Raw genomic sequence first — 15,708 nt, forward strand, 5'->3', positions numbered from 1 at the left:
TTTTCATGCTGTTGGGGCACAGCTGCCCCTGCTGGGGGGCTTGGTGGGGTGCAGGGGTGGGCGTGGCTCTCCATGGCCTTCTCTCGAGGGAATCAGTGAAGGCAGCTATTTTGGGGGTGGCCTTGCACACGACCAGAATGGAAGGTGTGTTTCCGTGAGCTGTGGGTTCTTCTGTGCCTGTCAGTACTCCATGGTGGCCTTCCCTCCAGGCTGGGCTGACGCAGAGCATTCCCATTCTCCGGCGTGACCATCACATCCAGAGGGCCATGGGCCTCTCCCAGATGTCCTTCCCCACCGCTGACCTCACTCTGAAGGTAACCCTGCCAGGAGCTGGGCAGGGGCCACGAGGTGCCTTAGCTTGCCTGCCGACCCCTCCCCCTCCCCAGGCTCGGATCTGTGCTGCGCGCTGCCTCCCAGGTAGTGATTCTCATCTCCCCACCTCCTTGCTTCTAAAGATGGAGTCTGCGCGCAAGGCTTGGGAAAACTCACCCAGTTTGCCGGAGCAGAGCTCTCCAGGAGGCGCTGGCTCGGGCCTCCAGCCCCCATCCTCTGCGGGAGCCTCCAGCGGGGTCAGCTACAGCTCCTTCGGCGGAGTCTCCATGCCGCCCATGCCCGTGGCCTCAGTGGCACCTTCTGCTTCCCTTCCAGGTACGTCGGCCCCAGGCCAGCCCAGGGAGCCTCCCCACTCACTCAGGAGAAACGCTGGACGGCCCTGAGCACCACTCTTCCTTGACTGAAGGAGTGTGTTGGGGGAGCTGGTTTCCAGCTGGGTGCTTGTGGCTGCCCACGTGCTCGGATAACTTGCACCTTCTGCTTTCCAGCTTCCCTCCACGGGGAAGCGGGACTGTGACTCCGGCGAGGCTCGCCCCCCTCCTGGAGAGTCAGACCACGTCACATGCAGTGTGTGTCACCTCTGCCTGTCAGCAGCTCTCTCAGCCTTGGCCCCTCCTCTGTGAAAAGACAGGGTGGTGATGGCATTCTCTGGGGGTAGCCATGCCAATGGGACCAGATCGTATCGGAAAGTGCTTTGTATCAGTGAGCCCTCGATAGGTGGTAGCCCTGACTCACCATCCCCATCACTGTGTTGGTGCTGCAAGGCAGCCTGTGGGGACTTTGAGGGCCCAGCTGCCAGAGTCTCAGTGATGCAATTCCAATAGATCCTTCTGACCCTCCACTGTGGACTCAATAGCAGGGAGATGAAGAGGAACATGACTGAGAGACCAAGGCAGCCTTCAGTTATGACGAGTCCCTCTTGCGTGTGGGGGCGGCGGGCGAGGGGGTTCGGTGGGAAAGGTGGGCTGGGGCCAGCCCCTCCTCGTGGGCACCGTGCTGGGCAGGAGCACTAGGCCGGCAGCGGGCCGGAGCAGGCTCTGCACACCCAAGTCCTGGGACCTTCAGGAACAGTGAGACTTGATCCTGTTCTACCTCCTTGGATTCTGTTTCCAGGCAACCACCTGGCACCTCTCTACCTGGATGGCCATGTGTTTGCAAGTCAGCCCCGGCTGGTCCCTCAAACGATACCTCAGCAGCAGAGTTACCAACAGGTGATGAGAGCAAGCCAGGTGGCCCTGTGGGGGACTGGGGAGGGTGCAGCACACAGTGTGGCTACTTTCTTCATTTATCTGTTTGTTGTCAGTCTTGCTTCCCGTGCCCCTCACGTTATGCCCAGCTCCTGGCATGTCCTGGCAGCCAGTCAGCGTTTATTGAATGAATAAATGAGAGACAGGAAGGAGAAATGGGGCTGAGTGCTCCAGACACTGCATAGTTTTCCTTTCTCAAAGTTCTCCTTCCTGCACCCCAGCTGGGGAATTCGCTGAAACGCAATTCTCTTTGGTGATCAGGTATCCTTCTGATGAAGAGAAGACAGGCCTAGACTCCCAGGCATGGATGCATTAGAAAGAGGTAGTTTTAGAAGCAAGCAGGTGTTTGTTTTTATGCAGGATTGGCATACCTTCTGTCCTGTGAGGGGATGATGTTTGGAAGTCTCCCTCCTGAAGCTGGTGCTGGCTTTCCACAGGGTCCCACGGTCCACAGCCCCGTGTGACTGCACAGACCAGGACCAAGTGCATTTTCCGGGACAGAGGACTTGGCCTGTCCTAGCCTCTTTTTAAAGTGTATTCTTAAATGCTGTGTTGTTGTTCAGTTGTGCAAGATCTTGACCTCCACGTGACTGAATTGTGCTGCACGTGTTCTTTATGTGCATTTTCCATTCACCGTCATGTTTCTGTTGGTACGTGTAGCTAGGATTCGTTCTTGCTGCTGTACAGAATCCAGTATGTAGATATACTGGGGTTTGGGGTTGCTTTTTGCTGAGAGCAAAGGAAGCCTGGGAAGGACTTGCTGAGTTTGTGTTCTGGGCAGTGTTCGGCTGCCCCTGGAGAGGGGCTGGGGGAGAGGGGAGGTGAGTATTAGCTGGGAGGACACCATGGTGACCTGCCGGGCTTCCCGTCCACAGGCCGCCGCTGCCCAGCAGATCCCAATTTCCCTTCACACATCTCTGCAGGCTCAAGCTCAGCTTGGACTGAGGGGCGGGCTCCCCGTCTCCCAGTCTCAGGAGATCTTCAGCTCCTTACAGCCCTTCAGGTGAGATGCCAGGGCGGAACGGGCCCAGCGTCCCGGCCTGTGGACCTGTTCCCTGTGTCTGCTGTTGCTCTGCGCTGCTCTGCTCTGGGCCGTGGTTGGGGGGGGCAGTCACAGCCACTTCACAGTGAACTGTGTGGTAGCAGGCCAGGGGCCTGGCCCCGTTTTTCTCACCAAGTCATACTGCTCTTCCTCCCCCTGCCTCACCACCTGTGACTTGCTCGTTCAGGGCGTCTGATGTCCTGTGCTGTCGGCAGCACACAGGTTTTCCTGTGCCTTGTACAGCCTGGATATGGGGTCTGTTTAATTCAGTGATGCTCGGACCGTGGTCCCTAGACCAGCAGCAGCAGCACCAGCTAGGAGTCTGTTACAAATGCAGACGCTCAGGGCCCATCCCAGACCTTCTGAATCAGAAACTGTGGAGGCGGGGCGGGCAGCCGTGTTTGAGCAGGCTGATACGTGCTCACGTGCTCACGGCTGAGATAACGCCGGTGCGGTCGTGCGCTGACCTGCCCGTCTGGCTCTTGCAGATCTCAGGTGTACATGCACCCCAGCCTGTCACCGCCCAGCACCATGATCCTCTCTGGAGGCACAGCCTTGAAGCCCCCGTACTCGGCGTTCCCAGGCATGCAGCCTTTGGAGATGGTGAAGCCCCAGTCCGGCTCGCCCTACCAGCCCATGAGTGGAAACCAAGCCCTGGTCTACGAGAGCCAGCTTGGCCAGGCTGCAGGGCTCGGCGCCTCCCAGATGTTGGACTCCCAGCTCCCACAGGTCAGAAATTCACTCACCAGGGCTCTTTCCTTCATGATTGTTTATCCCTTTTGTTTGCCTCTTGATGTATCCTGACTTACTGTCTGTAGCCACTGTGACTGGTCCTTGGGCTGCGAGAACCAGGGCCAGGTCCTCCACCTCTTGTCAACAGTCCCAAGGCCTGGCTTTCCCTTAAGAGCGAGGCTTCTCTTCCCGCCCTCCTAGCTGGGGCTGGGGGTGGGTGAGTGTCCTCTGGGCATGCTCCCTGATGCTTCTAGACTGCTCTGCCTCCCTCCTCCCTAACCCCAGCTTTGAGGCCCACACCAGAGACTCTGCCCCCTCCGGCCCTCCACACTGCTGTGAGCAGACTGCTGAGTCCGCATGGGGTTCCCTGTCATCCTCTCCCTTGAGCCGAGGGCAAGAGAGACAGCTCTGAGGGTCACTCCCCTCCCTCGGCCCCTGGCTCGGTCTCCAGCATGGTTCCTGTGGTACATCTCAGGGGTTTTGCTGTCTCTGTAGATGACACCCCAGGTCTCTGCCCCCAGTTCCATGGCCTTCTCACCACCAGTGCTCCACTCTGCTCATGCTCCTGTCTGGACTGGTCATTACCGGGAGCCGTCATCTCAGGCTTGAGGGTCCTCCCCGGTCACCACCTCTGACGTTTCTCTCCCACTCCATCTGGTGACCTGCCTCCGACCACCTTTTTCTCACGCCCTCCTTTCCTGCCCCTTCAGCAGATCCCCACACCCGCCCTTGTCTTTGCACTCAGCTCCACCCCTCCCTCACTGAGTTAACCAGGGTTAGATCCTCCCTGCCTCTGCCCAGCTGTCTATGACGGGAGGAGACACCCCTGTCAAACCACATTCAGCTCCGGACAGCCAACCCACCGTGGGTCTGCGTGCCTCCCTACCCTCCTCGTTGCCTTCCCCACCTCCATCTTGCATCCTGTGCTGCCAAGGAAATAGCAGTTGTAACAAAAAGAGGATTGCTCCAAGCTCCCAGCGCCTCCGAGCCAAGGGGTGGGGGTGGGGCCGGCCCGGCTTTGAGGGTGGGCTGTGTGCCTGGGAGCTGTCCTGCCCGCCCCCGTGGGCGCTGCTCCAGCAGGCACTCAGATGTGCTGCCCTGCTGCCTCCAGCCGTGAAGGTCCTCTCACCACATCTCCAGGAAGTTCCTCCGGTTTGTTAAAAAACAAAAACCAGAAATCTTGTCTGAGGATATCAGTAGATTCCATGTTCCTGAGTCTGATGGGTAGTTCTGCATCCTCCTCCTGCTGGCCCATCACATTTTGACCCTGTGATCGCTCTTTCCCTCTGAGTCACGTTCTCGGTTCCGAGGACCTCTTTTGGTTTTCCTTCTGCCTCCCTGAAGCCTTCTTCCTTGGTCTCCTTTGTTGTTCCCTCCTTGCCTCCCCAGTCTGTAAGTTGCCGTGCCTCCTGGGCGCTGTCCTCTGGCCTCTTTCTAGTCCTGTGGCTCTAAGCTTCATCCAAATTCAGCTCTTCCCAGTTCTCCCAAATTTATATCTTTATCCCAGATCCATCTCCTGGATCTGAACTCAGATCCAGTGGGCTGCCTGCCACCTCTGCTCATGACTCATGGTAGCTCAGACTTAAAGTGAGCGGAATTCCTGTCTGGCATCGGTCATCCCTGGGCCCCTGCTCCCCCGCCCCCCCGCCTCTTCAGCATGTTCTGTTCGCTCTGCCTGTGGAAAGCATTCAGAATCCAGCCCATTCTCGTCCCCTCTAGCCACCACCCTGTCCAGGCTGCAGGAGCTCCGGCCTCCTCTCCTGCTCCTGCTCCTGGGCCTGACGGTTGGTTCTCAAACACAAGTCAGGTCACACCACACCCTGAGCCAGTGCCATCCCCGTCCCCATCCCACACCCAGTTGCACACAAGGGGCAGCACAGGGTCCTGGGGTCTGGCCGCCACGTGTCTCAGTGATGCAATTCCAATAGATCCTTCTGACCCTCCACAGTGGACTCAACAGCAGGGAGATGAGGAGGACTGTGACTGAGAGACAGAACGTGGCTTCCCCGCCCCCGCCCCACCCCACAAGGGTCTCCAGGCCCACCTCCTCCCTCTCACCCACCTCGGACTTAAGGAGTATTCCCTCTGGCCTGGCAGTTCCCGCCCCGTTCTTCTGTCATAACACGATTCAAAAGGATCTCAGACTTTAAAAGGATTCCAGGAACCCAAAATCCCAGACCCCTGTTGAGTCTTGTTTTCTGTCACCTTTGGAGGTAAAGCAGTGAAGGGCCTTGCCTTTTTGTGCTGCACGGAGTAGCGCCAAGATACACCACTTCCTGAGGGGGCTTCCTGGCCTTCCCTGACCCACCCCACCTCCACGCACTCTGTACCCATTCTGTGTCCCGCGTGTCACTGTGTTCTAGCTGTTTCCCGGGTCTGGACGTGTCCTGGTGTCTCCCCAGCAGAGAACGTGTGCTCAGGGGACCTCTGTGGGATGACAGCGGCAGGGCCAGAGCTGCACACAGACAGTCCTCAGGGAGGAGCCGAGCACGGCCACCACCTAGGGCCTGTCCCTGCCTCTGAGAGTGTGGAGTCCGGGGTAGTCTGCTCTGCTCAGACTGTGGTCCAGCGTCTGTCCGCCGTGTGAAGGCCTTGCTTTCATTATTCTGGGATAAGAACCTGCAGTAGAACCTGTGGTTGCTCTTGGATGCGTGTGTAAATGCTCATTTGTGGCTTTCTCCCCACATCTCGTCCTCTTCCTGACTGTCCCTGTTGTCCTGCAGCTGACGATGCCACTGCCCGGCTCCCAGCTGCCCCTGCCTCGCTATGGCTCCGGGCAGCAGCCCCTGATCCTGCCACAATCCATCCAGCTGCCACAGGGGCAAAGCCTCTCTGTCGGGGCCCCCCGAAGAATTCTCCCGCCTGGGTCCCAGCCTTCGGTCCTTAACACCAGCAGAGAGGTAAGGCTGACTCCCTCTTGCTGTGTCCCAGGGTTGGGGGTAGGTTATCCTAGGGACCCTCTCTAGATAGTCAGGAACCACTGCTGTGGCAGAAAATGCTGGCGGTCCGGGAGACAAGCTCCAGGGCCTCACTGGGCCCTGCTGATCTCTTGTTCATTGCCAAGTCCTCTCAGTCCCACAGCAGGAACCCCTTGGTCATGTATAACCAGCAACGCAAGAGGACTGGGTGTGTGTAGATGCCAGGGCAGGGCGGGGACGGTGTGTGATACTGAGGCCGAGGGTTGGGTGGCAAGGAAGTGTGTGGGACCCGCAGTCCTCACCAGCTCCCAGATTCTGCTGAGCATACTCCTAGGGGAGCGAGGTCGCATCCACCACGCGGGTCTGCTGGGGGTGGCGCCCAGTCCACCATTCCCGCCCCACTGGAAAAAAAGCAAAAATGCGGGACATTCCTGCCTGAAGCCTGGACTTGGGGGGGAAGGCCTGCACATTCCCTTAGAAGATGCCTCTCCGTCCTGAGGCCATCAAGGCCCCGTCGGCTCTGCCCAGGGTGGTTCAGCGAGGGCCAGCTGTCTCCAGGGCCCTCCAGTGGCAACCTGTCATGTCTCGGTCTCTTTAGTCCTCTCAGATGGAGATGAAGGGCTTCCACTTTGCCGACAGTAAGCAGAACGTTCCTTCAGGAGGCTCTGTGCCGTCGCCACAGACCTACAGGTAAAGAGACGCACCAGGGGTTGGATGCTCACAGCGGGGCCCTCACTGTTGGGACCTGGGCCCAGGGGAGCAGCACAAGGGCTCTGAGGCTGAGTCGCCTTTGTTGGCCCACGTGTCACCGTGAAGTTCCTGTGCCAGGACACAGGAGAATCTGAAATTGGGAGGATGGTTTTGTTTTTATTTCTCACCATTAAGTGCTCTGGTTTGGGAGAGCTAGGAAAAGGAATGGCTGGTGTTGTAACAGCGTCAGGACTGACCCTGGCTACTCACAGCTTTCTTGCCAGATTTTTTAAAAAGATTGGTGGAGAAGGCAGACACCCTAGAAGAGGAGAACTTCCTCTTCTGGGGCCGCGTGTCCCCTGAACTGGCCCTCTGACCCTCCCAGGACTTGTTGCTGCCGGGCTGGGGGCTGTGCCTCAGTGTGGCCCCACCTCTGCCGCCTCTGGGTCTATCACAGCCTCCAGTAACTGTCCCGGCCCCTCAGCTGGATTCAGAGGTGGCTTTGTATAAATTAGGGTGTTGAATTGCAGTTGACCCTTGAACAGTGCAGGGGTTGAGGCGCTGGCCCTCCATGCAGTTGAAGATTCAGGGATAACTTCACAGCCAGCTCTTCATATCCATGGTTCCGCTTCTGGGGATTCAACCAACTGTGGATCGTGTAGTACGTATTTATTGAAGGAAATCTGAGTGTAAGTGGATCAGTGCAGTTCAAACCCTGTGATGGTCAAGGGTCAACTGTATTTAGTATGTTTAAAAAGTCAGAGAACTTTTCACCCCTGGAGAAGAGCGCTGGCTGGGAGGCAGCACACTCTGGCTTTGGGCCCGAGGGTTGGTACAGCCGACTCTTGTTAATTGTGGGAGATTCCCGGAGACCCTCCTGTTGGCAAATGAGTAGGAAGAAATCCAGGACCTGCAGTGTCCCGCGTGAGGTTGACCGCGCAGCTCGGCGCGTGGGTCCCTGGCGGGGGCAAGGCACTCCTGCAGGTCAGTCTCTGACGTCCCGAGTCACTCTTGCTGTGGTCGCCCTGCCCTGTTGCTCTTGGAGCGTGGAGGCTGAGTCCTCCTCTGCCCCGGCATTCCGCGTTTCCAACTGCACTTCCTCAGAGAGGGATTTTTGTGAATTGTTCCCCATTTCTTTATCTTTTCTGTTCTTACTTTCACTTTCTTGGCTTTACGTACTCTGTTTTGTTTTCCAACCATATTGTTCACATTGGCCAAAATAATAGAATGAAAGAAAAATGCACACGGACAGCAGCACCACACAGTGGTGTGGTTGGGGGAAGGGAGGAAGCGCCCCGCACGAACAGATGCTGCGGGCAGACTTCAGCTGCATCTGTGTAGCGCCTTCCTCGGGGGCCAGTCCAGAGCAGGGACGCTCGCACGAGAGTCGCCTGTGTCCATCCGGTGTAGGAGTGGCAGCAGCTTTAGTCTTTGAAGAATGTTTAGGAAATAACAGCCTTAACTGGCAGCTTCTGTTCTGTTGGTGTTTCAGCAGGGTTGGGAAAACGGGTGTGTTTTTATAGTGCAGCGTTTCCCACATTTTCTGGGAACAGGACTTCTGAGGCACGCCCTGTCAGGAAAGAGTTCCCTGTGCAGATACTGGGGGTGTGCTGTGCCCAGGAGGGCTTGCTGGGGAGTTGGGGTGCACCTCAGCATGGGGGTGGAGTGGCCCCTGCGGAGAGTCCTGTTGAGTTCCACGTACATAATTTCTCAGGATTTTTGACCACAGAATCTTTCTTTCCCACATAGCACCTAGTTAACATCCCTGGGAGAGAGCCGTCTGGTCCATGGAACACATTTAGAAAGACATTGTACATTTTTGTTACTTTTGGTATCTCTCTTTCCCACTCCCACCCCCAAGCGAAGACTAGAAAGATACTCGGCATCAGTCTTGTCAGGTTTACGGACCTTGTGTCTGGATCCCAGCATCCTATTGGTCCAGATTCTCCAAACCCTGAGAGACGGTCCGTTGTGTCCGTCCATCGCCCATTCAGGGTCTGCCCGTGATGGGGCCCTGGCCTCTGTCCCCCAAGGGCAGCTCTGTGACCTGGGCTGGAGGTGCCAGGGCACAGTGACGACCCCCTCGCCCTGCGCTCTGCCTGTCCGGTTCTATTTCCTCCATCGGAGGCTTGACTCCGTTTCTGTGGTGACGCGTGTGTTCTCACCCCCTCCTTTGGTTTTTTCAGGCCTAGCTCTGCTAGCCCCAGTGGGAAGCCCTCTGGATCAGCAGTTAACATGGGCTCTGTGCAGGGACACTACGTTCAACAGGTAGAAGATGGCTTTCCAGACCCTCCAGCCCCGGACGCTTAGGCCCGTCTCCAAGCGCCAAAAGAGGAGGGACTGTCCAGCCTGTTTGAGTGCTCCTCTTAGAGAGACGTGCCCTGGCGCTTAGAGCGTGGCGCTGGGAGCCGGGGAGCCCGAGTCCCTCCTGGAGAAGGCACTTCTCCTCTTGACGGGCGTCTGGATCCTTCCTTGTCCTGCAGAGAAGGGAGGATGCGGATTCCTCTGAGGAGGTGACGCCAGAAGGTGGACTATCCCTCCATAGCGATTGGGCTGTGAAGGCGCTGGGACTTGGTTAGGCCTGTGGGTCAGCTCTAGAAGCCGGGGCGTGTGTGCGTGCCTGGCGGGTGTGCCTGGCGTGTGGCTGCGCGTGCTAGCTCTAGTAAGTGCTGTGTCTCGTCCTTGTCTTGGCCGGGTGGGGTTCAGACGCAATGACGTCTTCCCGTTTTGTCCCAAGAGGGATGTCTCAGTGTCTTGGTCTTGGGCACCGTTCTCTTCACCACTCCTCTAAAATGTGACCGGGCTCCGGGGCGCAGACACGTCAGGTGTGGGGTTTGAGTCAGACAGCGTTCCTGGCTGGCGGAGGTGGAAGGGGGTTGTTCATTTCGCTTCTCCTGCCTTGGGTCCCTGGGGGTTGCTCTTCGAGTTGTTCAGACTGAGCTTCCAAAGCTTTCTTCCAGAGTTCGCACCACGGCGTGAGGGGCAGAATCTGACACACTTCGCTGCACAGAGCTGCACGTTCAGGGGACCCTGACTGGGAATCTTGAGATTGAACTAGAGGCTTTAGGAAAGGTTTCTACAAAGTGAGAGCTGGGGAGGGTCAAAGATCTGGGAAACCAAGTCAGCCAAGAGGCTTCACGCCCCTCAGCACAGTCAGGAGCTCTAAGACTTGTGGGTGCACTAGAGGGGCGTGGGGTGCACTGATTTGAAAAGGTTCTTCCAGTGGGCCTTGGCCCGCGGGCACCGCAGAAGCTGCCCGGAGGACCTGGTGTCTTCCTGCCTCCGAATCACTGCACTCGGCGCCCACGGGAGGGAGTTGCTTCCAAGTCTGGTCTTTCTGCCCGAGGACCGGCTCTTTCCTGTAGCTTTCCCCGTGACTGAGGAGCAGCAGGCAGGTGGTGGGAGTGCGTCTCCTGGCCTGTGATTCTGCATGAGGGTAACTTCCTTTGTCCCCATCCGTCTGTCCAAAGGCCAAACGAGTGGATGAAAAGCCCAGCCTGGGAGGCGTGAAGCTGCCAGAGGCGCCCTCGGCTGCTTCCCCGATGAAGCGAACGGGAGCCATCAAGCCTCGGGCGGTCAAAGTGGAGGAGAGCAAGGCCTGAAGGGGCTCTGGCCGCCTGCCCCGAGGACCGCCGCCACGCAGCCGGATGCTGATGCTGGGGAGTCTCACCGACGGCTGGATGCACCGTCCACCCCCGGGCGGGACTGAGAGACCTCCCTCTCTTCTCCACTCCTGAAAGCAACGTCGTCCAACCAGCTTGCACCCCTGGATATGTGGCATTGACCTGCTTGCTTGAATACGAAACAAACAAAAAAGCAGACGACTCCATTCCCATCTCCTTTCCGCCACGACTGTGGAGGGACAGCCTTCGAGCAGTGCAGATGAGCCGCCCCTCCTGTCCCGCTCCCTCCTGGCCGCAGGGGCCCTCACAGCGCTTCCTCCCCGCCCGCCTCCTGTCTGTCCCCAGACACACTGGTTTGGCAGCAGGGCCATTTTATTAGTTGGAGACTTTTTGTTTTAAAAAGCAGCTAAGGATTTTACAAAGGAGAAAGGAAAAGAAAACAAAAACACAAGCTATGTCTGTGTAGCTGGACTTTTATATGTCCTTCGCCATTCTCTCCCCACCCCCTTTTCTGTTCTGGTAGTTTCCTATAAACTCTCTCCTGTTAGTTTGGCACATCACAGCGATACCTTAAGAGATGACTCTTAAGAATGTGTCCTCTCCTGCTCTCTCTCGGTTAATCTTTGAGGTTACTTGTAAAAAGGAGTGGTGATTTAAGACACGCTCCTAAGCACAAGGTGTCCCGCCGTGTGCTTGGGAGGTGGTGATGCGGTGGGGAGGGTGGGCGGCTTTCAGTTGAGTTCCAGCCCCTGGCCTGATGGCCCAGGGGAGCTTACGGGCAGCCCAGTGAGGTTAATGGCGTTTTTAGCATAAGAATTAAACAGAATTTCTGTCTTAGACTCTTCTGAAGCTAGTGGGAACACTGACCGCTGGGCACCCAAGGTGAATCATGGAGATTAAGGCTCTGGCATTTTCCAGCTTGGCCTGGGCAGTGCACAGACACCGCCCTTCAGCGTCTCTGCTTCTGGGGCTTCAGCACCTTCAGGGGCTGTTTCACATACTCCCCCTTTCCTAACTTTCCATATCATGCCCATCTCCTTCCTTCTTCCTGAGCCTGCTGCCTCCTCTCTGGGTCCTCCTGTCCCTCCACTTCCCACGCAGCTAGAAACCAGTTCCTCCGTGTGGTGATGGGTGTGGGGGTGGCTGTCACCAGAGACCATGCAGTTCCTCTGCATGGTGACCAGAGGGCATGGATGGCGGTTTGGCTGGATCTGCAGCAAAAGCACGTGGTCTGGGAGGCTGCTGGGACAGAGAGGCCTGAACTGGGCAGTGGGTGTGGGTCTTTGCAGAGGCCAGAGCAGGGTCCAGGGGGAAGATAAGATGGGTTGCAGGGCTGACCATGGTTCTGGAACAGCCTGGGTGGTCTCTCGAGTCTGCAGAGCCGCCTCTGTCAGGATGTGTGTGTGAGGCGTTTTATGCTGGGGTTTTTCTTGTTTTTAAAATAAGAACTAGAAGGAAATCCTCCCAGATTCTGTCATCCCAAGGAAGGGCGAGGGGACGTTTGTTTCAAGCTTTGCACATTCTCTTCAGAGTAACTAACCAGCCATCTACCTGTCAGTGCCGGTGGGTCCAGGGAAGACCTGGCTCAGAGGACGAGGGGTAGGCAATAGGGGGTGTGCCCCGGGCCGTGGTCTTCGGCCCCATGTCCAGTGAGCACACAGGGAGGAAGCGCCTCGGGGACCACTGGGGTCACTGCTCGTTGCTCCTTGCTGCTTTAAGGGAATGGGGACAGCCTCCTAGCAGAGTGCCCAGGTCTCTTCCTGGGGTCATCTGGGGAGGACCGGATGCTTTACTGCTTAAACAGTAGCTTTCAGCACTCCCCTCCTTGCCTCTACTCTCAGACCTTACTTCTCACTAGCCTGTCTTTTTTTCTCCTTCATCCCCTGAATCTTGACCCTAAAGTCCCTTCTCAAAGGGCCACCCATTGAATGGAGGGCCCCGTGTGCCCATGCGCTCTCCACCCACTTCCCCGGCGGGCATCTGGCTGCTGTCCCAGTCCCGAGCCGCCCTCCTCTCTGCTTCCAGTCACCCCTGCGGGAGCCACACACTTACAGTTAGAAAACACGGCCAGACCCCTCACACTTAATTCCAGTGCACATTGTCTGTCAAAAGGAAAAAAGATTTTGTCACTTCGAAATTCAACAGAACAGTCCTGGATGCTGTTACAAACTCAAGATGTACCCTTCAGGTGAACCTGCCATCACAGTGACAGTACTCCCTGTTTGAGGGGGGAAAAAAAGGGTCACCTGTTATCCTGCCTTTTTCTCTACCCCTGTATCCCCCACCCCCCAATAAAAACAGAAAACACTAGAATTTATTTATATGTATTGATGTTGTAGGTCTAGGTGAAAAAAAGGTAAATGTTTCACTGCTCTATTTATATATAATGTCTGAATTATTCTGTGCAGGAAAGGCCAGGAAATTGCATGTGAAGTTCAGTGCGTTTACCACCTCTGTGTGCCCAAGCTGTGGTCTCTTTCCCACTAAGATATGGATTTTGAATTGAACTCTGGAGGCAGAAGGTAGGCCTCAGGCCTGCCCAACACCCAATCCCTTCCTTGGCCTGATTAAATGCAGAGCTAATCAGGTCTGATTAGTGCAGACATGTTTTAAGGTGCAATATCTCTCCTCCTTTAATGTGGTTTTTAGAGCCAAGCTCAAGTAATAGGACTTAAGGTCTTACTTTGGCTTCAAATCCCCATCCTCAGAGTGCATGTCCATGCAGAGGCCTCTGCCAGAATGCTGTGGGGCTTTGGCGGGAACAGGCGAAGACCAGCACTTAACTTTTCTGCCACTGAGGTTGGGGGGGTGGTGTCAGAACCTTCTCCCTGCACCTTTGCCTACTAAAGATGCCCTCTCTTCTGATGCTGGCAGCTTTGCCCTGGCTGTTGAAGCTGTAGCCCGCTACTCGGCAGCAGTGACCCGCGGTAGTGCCCGTCCAGCGTCAGTTTCTCAGTGGGGTGAAGCCCCAGAGTGTGGGTTCATGTATCTGTGAGGCGGCGTCCCCCACTGAAGACTTCTTTGTCAGCTGTATTTGGTCTGGTTTTCTTTACCATTGCTTCTTTATTTTATTTATTTTTTTTTTTTAATCAACATGATTACTGTTTTCAAACTTGGAATTCATACACTTCTGGCTCTTGGTTCTTTAAGGGGGAAAACTAAAGGATGACTTTCACACATTCAGGAAACTCGGTTGGTCCGGTTCCAAAGCCATGGCCATTCCAGCCATTTTGAGGGGATACTGTGGTAGCTTGTTAAATATTGGCATCAGTTCTCTCCAGCCGTACCCTCGTCCTCCTGTCTTCTGGATCCACCTTCTGGATGGTTGATGAGGTTTGTGACTAATGCCCACGGGCCAAGGAGGTGGAGGGTCTGCACACGTGTGCGGCCTCACGCAGATCTGGCCCCTTGGGGCAGTGGGTGGTGAACTGGGAAAGCCCCCTCTGCTGTTTGGTTCCCCTCTGCCAAGTAGTTGCATGTTGCCTCTCAAATTTGCATTTGTTCCTTTTCCCTTCTTGCAGAGCAAGCCTGGGTTAGAAGGTCTGTTGGAAATGGCCTTCCACAGCCAAGGACACTAGAGTGTTTGTGCTTTGTTGTGTTCTGTGATGACTGGGAAATGCATACTTCCAGAAAGCCAGCTCTTCCTGTCTGAAAAATGTGAGACGGACCTAAGAGAGATCACCCGGACAGGAGTGGCTCAGGGACGGGGTCAGACACTGCCCCCCAGCCGTGCTCTCGACCCAGACCACCAGCGCATTTGTGGCTAGTGATCTTCCCGGTGCATCCCACCTGCTTTTCAGCTTTTCTCCAGCCGTTAGGTGGTCTCCAAGATGGCAGCAGTGTCTCCAGGGCCCTGCCTTCACGCTGCAAAGCCTGGGAGTGGAACTTTCTGTAAAGCTCTGTGGATGACTCTCTTCCATTGTTCAAAGGGGATACTGTACTCCAAGCTTTGGACCTCATGCCTTGCATAGTCAAAAGGGTTTGGGGTTTTGTTCTTGAGAGGGTTTTTTTTTTTTTCTTCTTATTTTGGCCTTTCCTCTCTTTGTCTTTTCACGTAGACCAGATATTTGAAAGGGCAGACGATGGCTAAAGGTGTAACATGCAGCTTGTTTCTACGTTGTTTGGGGGAGCTTTGACCTTGGATGGAAATGGAACTGTGGACTCACTGGCCATGGTGGCCCACTCACCCTCCCCTCTTCCCTCCGGTTCAGTACCTGTTGTTTCTCCTTTCAAATATGTGATTGTACTAGCTCTTTCCATATGAAAGAATTCTCCTTATTTAAATAAAAAAAGTTAAAAAAAAAAAAAGCCCACCGCTGAACATGCTTCCACAGGTTGTGTGTCCTCGATTCTCTGTCATTTGACTAGAGACTCACAGACAAAAGTTTTCGTTCTCTGAGTATCAGGAGGGACTGGACTGAAACACCTTATGGCACTCTGGGGGGAGGTGCGGTTGAAACCTGCGGTTAAGGCATCTTCCAAAGGGGTGGGTTAGCAGTCCCACCCCTACCCTCGCCGCCCTGCTCCTCATTTGTCCTGTTTTGTTGCCACCTCTAGCATCCCATTTGGCTGTAAGTTAGAGAGGATTGTGCTGCACCTTGGGATAGGAGAGAGCAGGCCAGGTGCCGGCAGGGCAGTGTCGAGAGCTTGGATTTGGGTTCAAGCAATAGCTCTCATTTCTGCCATCCACTGGTGGCTTTGCGACCTTGGGAGAGCCACTTCACCATTCCTGAGTCACAATTTCCCTCACTGTAAAACATGAGTTGTAACCAATGCCTACCCCGTGGGGAAGTGTGGCTGCAAGGAGGTCGTGGGCAGCTTGCACCAGGTAAGACTGTAGGAAACTTATAAATTATCCCCAAGTAAGTTTAACAGTTTCCATGAGGAATCCCGGCCCGCAGATCCTCCTCCTGAGCCTCTCGACTGTACAATCCTGGAGGCAGGGCAGGGAGGCGCTCAGCTCTACCGGCCACCCCGCCCCCTGGATTCACTGCTTCTGATGACAGGAAGTTCAGACCTCGAGGAGCCCTGCCGCGAGGGAGCCCGGGGGCCCCACAGGACCCCACAGGATGGGGCCTCTGAATTCTGATGACGCGGACGGTCCCTGCTTTTGTATGAAAGAC

At 55.9% G+C, this 15,708-nt stretch overlaps 1 protein-coding gene, 2 non-coding genes and 1 pseudogene across 15 annotated transcripts in view; 3 read left to right on the forward strand and 1 right to left on the reverse strand.

Annotated features, from left to right (window-relative positions):
* PRRC2B (proline rich coiled-coil 2B) overlaps positions 1 to 12,898 on the forward strand; it is an 81,380-nt gene extending 68,482 nt beyond the window's left edge. For 6 of the 13 annotated variants that reach the window (XM_031450727.2, XM_031450724.2, XM_031450726.2 and 3 more), the window contains 9 exons: positions 210 to 314; positions 456 to 648; positions 1,447 to 1,544; positions 2,456 to 2,583; positions 3,111 to 3,351; positions 6,078 to 6,254; positions 6,871 to 6,962; positions 9,149 to 9,230; positions 10,433 to 12,898. In XM_031450727.2, coding sequence (XP_031306587.2) covers positions 210 to 314; positions 456 to 648; positions 1,447 to 1,544; positions 2,456 to 2,583; positions 3,111 to 3,351; positions 6,078 to 6,254; positions 6,871 to 6,962; positions 9,149 to 9,230; positions 10,433 to 10,564 — 1,248 coding nt within the window. In that variant the 3' untranslated portion in view covers positions 10,565 to 12,898. Of the gene's footprint in view, positions 1 to 209; positions 315 to 455; positions 649 to 1,446; positions 1,545 to 1,841; positions 1,903 to 2,455; positions 2,584 to 3,110; positions 3,352 to 6,077; positions 6,255 to 6,870; positions 6,963 to 9,148; positions 9,489 to 10,432 lie in introns of those variants that run through there. The other 7 variants (XM_031450729.2, XM_064490628.1, XM_064490629.1 and 4 more) reach the window with 5 other exon arrangements.
* On the forward strand, positions 1,135 to 1,220 carry LOC116152831 (small nucleolar RNA SNORD62). Its single transcript, XR_004136535.1, has one exon. It is a non-coding gene; the product is annotated as a small nucleolar RNA SNORD62 (small nucleolar RNA).
* LOC116152832 (small nucleolar RNA SNORD62) lies at positions 5,260 to 5,345 on the forward strand. The gene has a single exon (XR_004136536.1). It is a non-coding gene; the product is annotated as a small nucleolar RNA SNORD62 (small nucleolar RNA).
* Positions 12,899 to 14,118: 1,220 nt separating the features above from the next.
* LOC116152754 (uncharacterized) lies at positions 14,119 to 14,845 on the reverse strand (annotated as a pseudogene).
* Positions 14,846 to 15,708: the final 863 nt, after the last annotated feature.

The sequence above is a fragment of the Camelus dromedarius genome, chromosome 10, assembly GCF_036321535.1.
Source record: "Camelus dromedarius isolate mCamDro1 chromosome 10, mCamDro1.pat, whole genome shotgun sequence".
NCBI lineage: Eukaryota > Metazoa > Chordata > Mammalia > Artiodactyla > Camelidae > Camelus > Camelus dromedarius.